At 59.0% G+C, this 11,558-nt stretch overlaps 1 protein-coding gene across 1 annotated transcript in view; it reads right to left on the reverse strand.

Annotated features, from left to right (window-relative positions):
* The window catches only part of SLC7A5 (solute carrier family 7 member 5), a 32,617-nt gene extending 21,806 nt beyond the window's left edge, over positions 1 to 10,811 (reverse strand). The window contains exon 1 of the mRNA XM_055305031.1: positions 10,190 to 10,811. Coding sequence (XP_055161006.1) covers positions 10,190 to 10,742 — 553 coding nt within the window. The 5' untranslated portion in view covers positions 10,743 to 10,811. The remainder of the gene's footprint in view (positions 1 to 10,189) is intronic.
* Between the last annotated feature and the right edge of the window lie 747 nt (positions 10,812 to 11,558).

The following is an 11,558-nucleotide window of genomic DNA, read 5'->3' on the forward strand; positions in this document are numbered from 1 at the left end:
TCTAACATCCCCACAGTGATCGCAGTGGAGGGCAGGCAGAGGAGAAGTAGCAGAATTCCTTTTCCTAGGCTTCCAGGGGAATGCTTGCAGTCCAGGGCTACTGGTCCGACCTGCCGTGTGGCTGGGATCGGGATGGAAGGGCCTCGGGGGGGCCTGTTCCTTCCTGCCACCTGATCCCAAGGAGCTGCAGCACAGCAAGAGGGCGAGGCTGGGGGCTTTCTGGGACAGCCTCAAACTTCCTTATGGGTGAGCCCGACCACAGGGGCACAGATGCCTCTGGCCCTTCCTCACCAGGCACAGGTGGCTAGCACTCTGGACGCAGATGCGCCTCTGGCAAGAGGCCTGCTCATTGCATCAGTCCCCCATTCATGCCTCAGGGAGGCAGGGCGGGCTGGGAGGCAGCTCTCCCCCGCCCCGCCTGCTGGCCACTCTGCCCAACGCGGCTTCCGGCAGGCTGGTCTCCTGGCGGCACGCTGCTGCTGCCACTGCCACTGCCACTGCCACAGGCTCCAGGAACAGCACTGTCAGCCCTGCGCAGCCAGCTCTGCCTGCCACCTCTGGTCCATGTGCTCCTCTGGGGTCTTTCCACCCCTTCTCCCATTTCACAGAGGACAATTCAGGTTCCTGGAAGGGGAGCAAGCTTGCCCAGAGGCCCCAGCGCATGGTCTGTCCTACTGTGGTGCCCACAAATGCTGCGCTCGTCCTAGTGGTCATGGGCCAGGACAGAGGCCCAGGGTCCCTCCTTTTCCACACCACTGCCGTCCAACAAGTGGTGCACACCCCGCCCATGCCCAGACCTGACCGCCGTTCCCCTTAAAGCACCCTGGGCCCTGCCCAGCAGGTGGCAGGGAGCCTCTGTTCACTCTGACGCAGCTCCGACACATTCAAAATAACCAAGTCACAGACAGGCAAGGTGGGGCAGGGACCCAGCCACGGAACAAGGGGGGGAGGACCCTGTAACACTTTTTTTCTTTTATAAAAAGAAGAACTGAAACATTTGATGAAACCTTAATGTTCACTGACTTTGGCCAATGAATAAACAAACGCTTTAGTATCCTCCATGGTATTCCTTTCTCAAAAAGTTTCAAATTGAAATATAATCTTAAGTAAATAAATGCATTCATCAGGAACCCACTGTCTTCTGGCCTCAACAGAAGCTGGTTGTGCATCTTGGCTGCCTGGCCTGCAGCTCCCAGACCTTGACAAGATGGCTTCAGGAGGGGAGGCGCTCTCTTGTTTCTGATGGGGACACTGGCATCCTGAGGGTAAGGACAGGCGGTGCTGAGGGCGAGCAGTGTTGTCATGGGCCCTCCACGCCCTAGGGACAAGGAGAAAGCTCCTGTGCTGCATGAGTGGGGTGGACAGGTAACAGTGGGGCACGGGCCTCTGACAGAGGCAGAGGTGCTGTTGGGAAGGCTCCCCACACTGGCACCCCCAGATAAGCTCACTGTGTTCCCATGTGGTGACAGCTGGGGCCAGGTCGATAAGCTGGCGCTGGGCTGCCTGAGGACCACAGGAGCAGGCTGGCCCGGGGCTTGCCTCACTGCCCTTTAGGTTTGTGTGTGTCCCATCCCCATCCTGCTGTGACCCGGAACACCACGCGGCTAGAGGAGCACCCTGCGTAGCCTCAGCAACACCCACCACCGTGGTGTGGACCTTGACAAGATGCCTTCTCCAGCCCCAAGCGTGGGGTGCCTGGCGGTGCTGCCATGGGTGCTTGACGTACGTGACTCAGGACACCCCTCACAGTGGCTTCCCCATCCCAGGCAGGGTCCCCATGCTGCAGACTTCACAAGGGCACAGCAGGGCACAGAGCAAGGTGCTGAGCAGGGAGGGCACACTCAACACCCGCACACGGGGCACCAGCCACTTCTGGGCCCTGGCCTCTGCCTCTGGGAAGGCAGTTTTCTGAGCAGGACTCGAAGGCTCCCTCCCTGGCCTGGCCGCACCTGATCTCTCACCCCCGAGCACTGCCAGGTACCCCAATCATCCACCACAGACCCGACTTCTCCCAGACAGCAGCCTCGTGTTGAATGTACTCACCCATGGGGGCAGGGCTGACAGGCAAGGGGAGCCTGTTTTCATTTAAAAGTACCAAAACAGGGATCCCTGGGTGGCGCAGCGGTTTGGCACCTGCCTTTGGCCCAGTGCGCGATCCTGGAGACCTGGGATCGAATCCCACATCGGGCTCCTGGTGCATGGAGCCTGCTTCTCCCTCTGTCTGTGCCTCTGCCTCTCTCTCTCTCTCTCTGTGACTATCATAAATAAATAAAAAAATTTTAAAAAAATTAAAAAAAAAGTACCAAAACAAAACACAAAAACCACACCAAATGAGGGTGAAATGCTGATGGACGTATCGGACCCTGCAACCAGGGCTGTGCTTCCTCAGGACTTTGTGGTACCCAAATCAGCAAGGATCTTGATAACAAGAGCACCTGACACAGACTCATTCGATCATTCAGTGCCTTCGGCACAGCCTGGGTGGAAGGCTGACCCTACCCCCTTCGCTGACTTGAGGTCAAGCACACCAGGGGAAAGGTCACGAGTAAGCCCGACAGAACCATCCAACACACAGCATCCAGGTGCTGGCTGGTTCTTACTGGTCGGGAAATCAGTCCAATGCCCCCCTCCCAGGGGGCTGCAGTGATGGAGCCCACGCCATCCCAAGGCTCTGCAGGGACTGTCCACCTCGCCACCCCCACCCTGATGGAAGACCCCAAGGGTCAGAGACCCCAGGCCTAGAACCTCACTGCCGGAGTCCTGCTTAGGAGCCACTGGAATGGGTCTCTCTAAAAAGGGTGCTTTCTGCATATGATTTTAGGGCAAAGACAATTGGGCGTGTGAGCGATGCCACCTCATACGGGGCAGAAGATGGCCAGATGGGGCTGAGATGGCAACAACAGGCAAATGAGTGCTGTCTGACCTAGAGCTTCGCCAGCAGGGAGAGGAAGTGGCCCCCCAGCAGCATGATTCCAGGAGGCTCCGCCAGCCTGGTCCCCCAGAAAGCAATGCCAGCTGACGGCTGTGACCTAAGCGGGGTCCAAGCAGACCCGAGACCCAGGCCCAGGCAACCAGGCAGCCTGCCGACCTGGAGCCTGTCCCCCACGCTGCCCCAGGTCAACATCACAGTGCTCACTCTATGTTTAGACCCAAAGCCTTGGTGGCAGGTGGGCAGGCTCCTAGGGCAGCAGCCAGGGGCTGTGGGCTTGCTCAGGCACTGAGCAGAGGCTGGCACGGCCCAGGCAGCTGGCAGGGCAGCCACCAACAGGGGGTGCTTGGCTGCTCCGCAGGATCTTGTCCTGCCTTCCCCTTCCTTATGCAAACCCACCCAGCACACACAGGGGCCCGGAGTGTGTGGGTGCCCAGTCATCAGCACCACCTTCCTGCCCCTGGAGGTCCTCTAGGTTCACCATGAGCCCCCTCCACACAGGCAGCCAGACAGTCATGATCATCTGGGCCTCCCCCACCGAGCACATCATTCCAGGAACAGATAGGATCTCACACTCCCTGGCATTCCAGAGTCCCTGAGGGCCTTGCAGGACCGTTGGTGGGGCCCCACCCCATAGCTTCTGATTGGCAGGCCTGGGTGGGGCCTGAGCGTCTGCATTCCTAACTGCCCCCAGGGACACCCGTGCTGCTGGCCCAGAGAGCCCATTTAGAGAACCAGAGGGTGACTTCACCTTTGCTGGCTGCAAGGCAACAAATGTCCATGACCTGACGGTACCCCAGAGCACGTGACAAGGCCAACCTCCCCCATGGAACGTGTTAGAACACGGAGCCAGGTCAGGTCGACGGCCCTGCTCCAGACCCACCCAGGGGCAGGAAGTTGTACAGACAGGGCCCAAGGCTCCCTCAGCCAAGAGGTCACTGCCTGTGGGAGAGGCCGAGCAGGAACACTGGCTCTCGAGCCCCCTGCCCCGAGTCTTGTGGATTCACTGCTTCTCTGTGCAAATTACTGGTAGGCCAGCGTCACATTTTCAAATTCCCCACCACCAGCCCTGGAACATGTGTCTCCATATTTTTTCCCATTTTTAATGTGACCACGGAGCTCACCAGGCCCGGAGGCATTCACATTCAAGGGGCTGACACATTCAAACACACCAGCAAGGGGTAGATTTCATCAGCTCGGAAAGCCACCAGCCAGCCGCCGGAGTCCTGGGGCAGCAGGAGACCCCGCACAGAGTGGCATCTGCTTCATCAGGCTTTTCTGAGGCACCAGTCCTGGAGAGCAGGGATCAGGGACCACCTGCCCCAAGAACGGCCAGGACACACCGGAGGGTGAGCCCCCTGCTTGGCTCTGAAGTCACCTCAAGTCTTGACATGCTGTGTGACGCTGGGCAGGTTACTCAGGGTGTCTGAGCCGGCCTCCGCATAGCTGCTGGAGGAGTGAATGAGCACATGAACGCACTGTCCAGCATCCCACCAAGGGCTCCTGATAAACCGACCAGTCACTGCCAAGCGTGAAGATCTGTTCGGGACAGACCAGGCTGTTGCTCAGGAGACTCGGTGCTTCGGGCTCTCCCCTGTGGCCTGGAGACTCCCGCCCCACTCCCTTTCCTCCTCCAGCAGTTTTACTGAAGAAGGAGGAAGGAAAACCTGCTGTGGTCACAGTACCTGCGGGTTGAGGGAACCGTGGAGCATCCAGTCTCAGATCCTCATCTGCTAGTTGGGTAAATGGAGCTCAGAGAAGTTGTCTGACTCGCTGAAAGTCACACAGCCCCAGGACTTACAGAACAAGGCCCGGGACAGAGCCCCACCCAGGCCCCTGCAGGATGTGAGTCTGTGCTGAAGGCTGAATCCCGTGCCAGCCCTGGGACGCGGCATGGATGACATGCGAGGCTGGCCATAAGGTCACAGTGGGCCTCAGGCCCCTGTTTCCCTGCAGTGCCTCAGTCCTATACCGGCTACATTTTGAGTAGCTGACAATCAGAGACAATCAGCTGGTCTCAGCAGCGACAGTTGTCAGCCAGCAACCAAGGTCAGGGTAACTTAGAGCACAGATCAGGTTGCGAATACCGTGCTCCCTCCAAGAGCCCAGAGGGGAGGTGGTGCCAATTCCTCACATGGCGGGAAGGGCGGTGTGGCCCCGAAAACAGCCCTGCAGGGAGGGAGGTGTGCGCGGGGTGGGGGGGGGAGATGCCTCCCTATGGCACACAGGCGCTGGAGGGCCTCCCGGGATAGCCATCCTCCAAGCAAGAATTTACCATGTGCCAGGAGCCAAAAAGCTGCTGGACTAGACAGTGGTCCGGGAAAGGGCAGGGTAGTTCTGTGAGCGGGCTAAAGCCCGGGGTGGGGACAAGTGTTCTCTGGGCAGCACTGTAGGCCAGCAATCCAGAGAGGGCCCAGGCAGGTCACGTACCCTAGGGGTGCAGAATCACACAGCCCCCTGGTTCCCAGCACCTGCTGTGGGTCACAGAAGGCCAACGGAGCTGGAGGTCAGCCTGGGCACAGAAGGGGTGTGCCAGCAGGCAGCTGTGGCCCTACCCTGCCCCAGAAGCTCCTCTGCAAGGTAAAGATCTAGATGGAAAGAAAAAGGAAAGACGAAAGGCTCCCCAGCCAGCTGTGCATAAGGGGTCTGGCACCCCCGTCCGGGGGACAAGCCTACATTCTTCCCAAAAAGTCTTGGATGGGACAAACCTCAGATCCCCACGTCTCCTTACCTTGACTGATGGGATGCCTGGACATGGTATCCAGGCATGTCCAGGACACCCCAGGACCCTGGCATGGGCCACTCCCGCCAAAGATGCAACCATGAGTCCCCACACGTGTGATGACAATAGGCAGTTCAGCAAGAACAGTCCCAACTCCGAGCCCTCATCCCACCACTGCCTCAGTTGCCCTGGCCATAGAAAAGGGATGACAGCACTAGTTTCAAAGGCTGGGGCAGGAGCATGTGAGGAGAGGTGTGAGTCCAGGCACACACCCCAGCTGGGAGACGCCAGATCCACTTCTGCAACCCTTGGGGGATGCGGGTGTGAGATCCCCTTGGCCATGTACACTGTGGAGTTATTATGCCTGGCACACATTTCTGGGCCGAGTCTGCACATTCCATCGGATTACCAAGGGTCTGTGACCCAGGGAGAAAAGGGTTAGACATGCCCACCCAGCACGTCCCGCTTCCTTTGAGGTCACGTGCTTTTGTGAAGTCGCCCCAGGCCTGAGCCCTAGTCCTGTGATCAGCATGACCTGCCCGGTGGCCAGAGCACGTTCTTGTCTGGCTGGGAAAGTTGGATTTCAGTACTAATGAGTGGGCTGTCGTCTGCACTTAGCTCACAGCTTGTGACTCTGGGGTCGCCAACAACTTGGAAACACCCGAAGCCTTTGCCTCATGCAGAGAGGGGCCCAGCCCTGGCGGCTGGCAGGCATTCAGACTCCCTGAACCAGGAGGCCCAGGGGTGGACACATTGTGCAAGTGCCCCACACCCCTAGGAGTAGAGGACCACCTGGTGCTGATGGAGAAGAGCTAGCTAGCTGATGAAGAAGACTCGGCAGGGGAGGGTACAGCTCTGGCCTCCCTTCCCCCTCTGGTCATCACCCCAACGGACTGAGCCTCACATCGGACTGAGCCTCACATGGGCTGGCCCCAGTCCACAACCAGCCAAAGCCACCCCGATCTGTGCCCCTCACCTACAGGACAGCCAAGCTCCTGCCCCGAGGCGGGAAGGGACGACTTCTTGTGTGACAGGCATTTCGCAGCTCAGACCCCAGCCCCAGAGGGAGACCTTGGCATTCGCCTGTGACTCGTTCCTGCCCTCTCTCCATTCTCTCTCCCTCCTTCTTTTTGCTAAACCAGAGAAGAACAAGTTCTAGAGCAGCTCAAGATGTGAGAGGTGAACAGCAGAGGGTGGTGTTTAGAATAAATCGCAGCCACTGTGTGGCCAGGGTCCCCCATGTGCCATGTCCTCAAGCACATTGTGGTCGAGAGTCCTCGCAGTCACCCAGGCAGAGCTGTGACCAATTCCCACTTCACGGATGTGGAAACTATGCTGAGAGGTCCACGCGAATTTCTGGGAGCAGAACCCAGGTCTGTTCACATGCAGAGCACAGGCTCTACCTGACACCACGTGGAAAGCATCTAAGGTCATATGTCCCCAGAGGAACCTCCACCCCCACCACACAGGGATCTGCCTGAACCGGGGGCATGGTGGGGTCCTACCCATTTGAGGGGAGCCTTGGCAACCCCATCTGTCTCCCATGAGAAGGCAGATGAATGTGCTTTCCAGACCCCACAAAGGGCCTCCACCCTGAAGGGGACCCAGAGCCACCAGCAGAACAACCCGAGTTCTACAAGCACCTGGCTAGTCTGAGCCGTGACTGTCCCAGTGGGCCCAGTCGCACCCCACACATACCCAACAGGGAGAGGAGACAGGAGGGCAGGGCCATCTGCAGCCACCTGCCTGACCCTTGTGTCTAGGATAGGGAGTGACCATGAGGGACATGGCCCTTTCTGACCATTGTAAGGGCCTCTCTCTTGACATAAAGGACCCAAGCAGGTTTCTGGACTTGGGCCAGCTGGCACTGTGTGCTCCTACTGCGGGACCCATTTTATGGAGAAAGCTGGCCCAGGAAGGCTGGAAACACTGAGGCTGGCGAGAATCTCGATTCCAGTCTGAGGGACTTTTGCCCCAAAATAAAAGCCAGCATCATCAGTTTCAAGCAAATGCTACCAAGTTTTTGTTCAGCAATAACGTAAGCTATCCCATGCCTAGTCCCATACAGCCATCAAGACTCCCGGAGCAAGTTTTTCTCATCTTCCTGGTGGACTGAGAGACACCCTCATTGCCATCAGACCTACAAGAACAGGGCTTTTGGGACACCTGGGTGGCTCAGTGGGTGAGCGTCTGCCTTTGGCTCAGGGCGTGATCCTGGGGTCCCGGGATGGAGTCCCACATCGGGTTCCCTGCAGGGAGCCTGCTTCTCCCTCTGCCTATGTCTCTGTCTCTCTCATGAATAAATAAATACAATCTTAAAAAAAAAAAAAAAAGGACGAGGCTTTCATTCCCATTTGCTTTACCAGCAGGACCATACCTGTTTCAGAGCACCAGTTCTTAAGAAGCAGAAACTGGTGGGTTGTGTCCAGGGCACTGAAAAGACTAACCAGCAATTGAGAACTTTGCTCTAGCATCCCTGTGACTGGACACAGGAAGGCGTGGGCCACCAGGGCCTCCCATGGGGCACTGTGGAGCCCGGGGCCTGTACCATTGTGGGGATGGGCTCCCAGGAGAGGGGGTAGAATGCCCTTCCTCTTCTTAAGTAGAAATCCTAGAAGCCAGCTTTTGTGCCATACTTAGAGGACACTTGGAAACTCTTCTGTGGCTCCTCACTGCCTTCTCAGGCACCCCAACAAGTGTGGGCCTACCTCCCTGGGCATCATAACCTCTCCCTGTGCCCAGTTCAGAACAGCTCTGAGTTCTGTGAACCTTGGACCAGCCTCTGTTCCCCAGAGAGTGAGGCCCTAGACAAGCGCTTACCCTTGCAGACACCGAGTCCCTTTTGGTACCTGAAAATCTTTCCATCAGAGAAAGCCACCCATAACCCACGTCACACACTCATAAGGTGGTTCAGGGAAAAACAGCCACAAAGGCTGATCAGCACATGGAAAACCTCACCCTTATTCACTACTTAAACTGGCAGGGGTACTGCCAACATACTCCTGGCCAGGCCCAGGAGTGACACAGTGACATTGGGGGGGGGGGAGGGCGGGGGAAGGCTGTACTTACTGCAGTGCCCCTGCAATCTGTCTACTTAAACCCCAAAGTTTAAAAAAGGAACTTTTTTTCCCCCACTGCTCCAAAAGGAACTTATTTTTACAGACTAAAGAACAGGGCTTTAAAGACTTTATCTGTTTCACTACATACTGGACACAAACATTAAATCATATTATAACACAATAGTATCCTAATGAGTCATTTTCCCTTTAGAGGGGCTTTTCCTTTCTCAGTTCAACATGTCGGCCCATAAAACCCTCATCCCCAAGCCCCACCAGAAAGCAGATCAACCTCCTAGGTTTGGACAAATGTTTTTTCTTAAGCTGAGATCCACATCACTGAGACCGACCCAAAAAAGGCAAATAATGCTCCTTCACCGGCGTGGCTGCTCTGTTCAGGGTCTCGGAAAAGCGTGTGATGTGAGGCAGTCAAGCATAGCTGCACTGACTTTCACCACTTCATCAAGTGTGTGTGCCCCCACACTACCATGTGGCTCGTGTGGGAAACTCGGTCCACACACGCCCAAATCCCCACAGCACCAGCAGGCACTGCCGATCAGAAGCCACTCCTAATAACTACATGGTCCCTGAGTTTTGGGCTGGGACCCCAACCCTACATGTAGCCCCGCTAGCTCTGGACCTATATGCACTATTAACATTCAGGCAAATCCTCACATCAGGTGGCAGCTCTGAAAGCAGGACACTTCCATCTTGCAAGATTCCTTAGAGGCTGGCCAAGGGGTCAGTGTAAACAGTGCCAACAGCCAAAAAAGAGAAGAAAATCACACGATGTTTGGTACAAAAGATTTTTTTTTCCCCTGAAATTCCACAAGCAAACTGTTTTTGCAAACCACTGACAGACAGTTCACCAGGGCGGTATCCACCAACACACCCAGACCATGCCCATCACTAGCAACAGGATGAGGGGCTGTTTTTAGCACAATGTGGGGCCTCCCCCTGAAACCCACCCTCCACCCCCAACACTCAAATTTAATCTGCAGCCAACCACACCCCATCTTTTACTGCCTAAAAGAGCACCCCCGAATTCTGGCACTATTGGTTTTGTACCAGCCAGCCTCTGCTGATCCCTGATAAGCCCCTTTCCAGGGCCAGAAATGAATGATTTTTTTTTTTTTTTAAACTACAATTTCGGTCTGAGCAGTCGGGCACTGGACTCTCAGGCAGGAAATGCGCTCTTCATACCGGGCACAGGGGCTCCCAGAAGGCAGGGGATGTGAGCTCAGCCTCCCCGGGTACACGTGAACGGAGAAGCTGAGGAAGTGGAGCACCCCCCACCCCCCACCCCACCCCACCCCCGTCCCCGCACCGGGGCAGGGACCCTGCTGACTCACCGCCCCGCTCCCCAGAGGAGGCGCACGCCGATGAATGGGCGCCACGTGGGCCGCGCGGGGAGGCGGCCGCCGGCGGCCCGGCCCCCCCCCCGCTGACCCCCACGCCCCCACCCCCCCCCCCGGTACTCACGCACGCAGAGGCAGGCCACCAGCTTGGCGGCGCTCTCGGGCACGGGGCAGGTGGGGAAGAGCGGCTTGAGCAGGTAGGTGGCGAAGACGAGCGCCACGATGTACTGCGAGGACGGCCGGATGATGAGCAGCTCGATCCAGAGCTTGAGGAAGGCGGGCAGCGAGCCGTACACCTCGAGCATGTAGGCGTAGTCGCCCCCCGACTTGGTGATGGTGGTCCCCAGCTCGGCGTAGCACAGCGCGCCCACGATGGAGAAGACCCCGCACACGGCCCACACGACCAGCGCCAGCCCCGGCGAGCCCGCCTCCTTGAGCACGCCGGTGGGCGTCACGAAGATGCCCGAGCCGATGATGGTGCCCACGATGATGGCCACGCCGTTGAAGAGCGTGATGCTCCGCTGCAGGGTCACGCCCTCCGCGCCGTCCCCGCCGTCCCCGCCGTCCCCGCCGTCCGCGCGCTTGGCCGCCAGCATCCGCTCCCGCGCCTGCCGCTCCTCCTCCTCGGCGGCCGCGGGGGCCGCGGACGCGCGCCGCTTCGGGCCGGTGCCTGCCATGCCGCGCCGCCCCCGGGCCGCACCTCCGCACGCGCGCCGCCGCCCAGCGAGGACCCGCTCCCCGCGCGGCTGCCGGCCGCTGCGTCAGGCCGTACGGCCGCCGCGCCTTTATACGCCGCCGCAGGCCCCGCCCCCGGCCCCGCCCCCGGCCCCGCCCCGCCCGCCCCGGCCCGCCCCGGCCCCGCCCCGGCCCCGCCCCGCCCCCGGCCCCCGCTGGTACCCGCCGTTTGGCTCCGCGAGGTCTCCTCTCGCCTGCTGCAGTGTGGCGCCAACTCACACCTGCTGGCGGGCCGGGGCGGGCCGGGGCGGGCCGGGGGGCACCACAGGAGGTGTGTGCGCGCCCCCCCAGGCCCCCGCGAGGCCGGGCCCGCCTGCCCAAGCCCTTGCTCCTGCCTGCCCCTTGCCCGGGCGCTCAGGCCCGTGGGGCGCGCTGAGCCGCGCTAATGGGCTCCCCGCCCCCGGCCCACTCCTGTCGCAGACCTGGGAACTATGAGCGTGTGGAGAACCGTCCCCCCCGGGGGGGGGGGAGCTGGAGCTGTCCAGGTGGGGCCCGGGGTGCTCGTTACACACAGCACCACTGAGCGCAGCGCCCAGAAGACGGAAGGGCCAAGGCCACAGCCTGAGTTCCTTCCTGCGCCAATTACCCTGTGATGTGATCCTAAGGGGACTCTCCCTGCCAAGGAGCAGAGTTCAGGCCATGCAGCTTTAGAAGCAGCGACCTAGACTCTGGGAAACCAGAAATGGAGCTCGATTCTATTGACTTGAAGGGGCTGGGGTTCCTGGAAGCAGCACCCTGAGGACCCTGCTCCCAAATCT

The sequence above is a fragment of the Nyctereutes procyonoides genome, unplaced genomic scaffold (genome assembly GCF_905146905.1).
Source record: "Nyctereutes procyonoides isolate TBG_1078 unplaced genomic scaffold, NYPRO_anot_genome, whole genome shotgun sequence".
Taxonomy (NCBI): domain Eukaryota; kingdom Metazoa; phylum Chordata; class Mammalia; order Carnivora; family Canidae; genus Nyctereutes; species Nyctereutes procyonoides.